The 1,437-nt window shown below is 37.6% G+C and overlaps 1 protein-coding gene across 1 annotated transcript in view; it reads left to right on the top strand.

The window, feature by feature from the left end:
- The window catches only part of LOC108576391 (transient receptor potential protein-like), a 13,813-nt gene that overhangs the window by 3,238 nt on the left and 9,138 nt on the right, over positions 1-1,437 (top strand). The window contains 3 exon segments of the mRNA XM_017939372.1: positions 1-22; positions 483-627; positions 1,251-1,346. The exon segment at positions 1-22 is cut by the window's left edge and continues 30 nt beyond it. Of these exon segments, the coding sequence (XP_017794861.1) occupies positions 1-22; positions 483-627; positions 1,251-1,346 (263 nt within the window).

Here is a 1,437-nt window from a genome sequence, read left to right as displayed (position 1 = left end):
GTGATTGTGCCACTGTCAAAAGGTAATCCTTCGCGCCGGCCGGAAGATAAATCGTCGTGGTAGAGAAGGCGGTGTCCGGAATCGATCTCGAACCAAGGAGAATCACGTGGATCGTTGTTTTCTTCCTTCCTCCTCTTTCCACTTCTGCCCTTTCCCTCTTTTCCAGAATCTTCTCGCGGGGAATAGATGTTGAGACAGTTTCAGAAGGTTGATTGGGCGAATGTTTGAATTTTTCATCGTTTCGTACTTAGTTTTCTATCGACATTTCGATCAAACGAGATTTACATTCTCTATTCTTTCGTTACAAGGATGTATATTATACTTTTTACTATCAGTTGAAGATAATTTAGATTTTTAGCTAAAAATTCACGAACAAAGATCTATTTTACGGTTGATAAATTAGAGTTAAGAATTTATGATTTATAAGGAGACACATGATTCACTGTAAAAATTATTCATCCCTATGAAACACTGTCGATCAGGTTATTGGATGAGAACAAGGATCACCCGGAGCTCCTCAACATCAACTGCGTGGATCCTTTGAATCGATCCGCTCTGATCGCCGCCATTGAGAACGAGAATATCGAGCTCATCAGATTGCTCCTCGAGTTAGGAATTCAAGTGAAGGTGAAAATCCTAAAAATCGTTCGAAGAATTCTGAAAAAATACACAATTTAATAGAAATAAAAACAGTATTAAGTTATAACATTAAGTCACCCCATAAGTAATGTCCTTTTAAAAGCCCAGTTTTATACAAAAATAACAGTATTTACACTTTCTATTAATCAATGATATTATATTAACCCTCTTTTGCCATTTCTCAGACAACTACCCCTTTCAAATATTTCTTGTCTTTTGGATTAAAAAAAACTGATCCAGTGCCAACTTTAAGTACACTCTCTTCCTGAAGATTTTGCCATTTAAAAAGATTTGTATCAAACGAAATAGATAAAAATTCGATGGTTCCAGGAGAATACCATGGATGTGATATTAATTTCACGTTGAATTGTTTAAGTTTTCCTAGACTTGTTTTTTATACAATGTGTGAACATCGAAGCAAGGTAAGAAGCGACGTTACTTAAGGGACGACCTAATGATTTGATCACCCGTTGTGTGTACGGTATATTTGTCGATACGGGGAAAATATTACAAGAATAGAGTACAATGTAGTCCACCGATAAAGTGTCCACCGTTGGGACCGCCTGTTTAAAAGCACAGCACACACCACACATAATTCCTCCTCTCTCCAGGATGCACTCTTACACGCTATAAAAGAGGAGTACGTGGAAGCTGTGGAGATTCTACTGGAATGGGAGGAAAAAATACACACGCCTGGCCAGCCTTACGTGAGTTCATCAAGTTCATCCTCACGATGGAGAATATTCTGCACCTTTTCTTCTTCTTTTTTTTTTAATCGATCGCTAATTTTCTTTCTAC

Source organism: Habropoda laboriosa, unplaced genomic scaffold (genome assembly GCF_001263275.1).
Source record: "Habropoda laboriosa isolate 0110345459 unplaced genomic scaffold, ASM126327v1 scaffold291, whole genome shotgun sequence".
NCBI classification, from domain to species: Eukaryota; Metazoa; Arthropoda; class Insecta; order Hymenoptera; family Apidae; genus Habropoda; species Habropoda laboriosa.
Note: the sequence above shows the minus strand (reverse complement) of the source record. Positions and strands in the feature narration are given on the sequence as shown.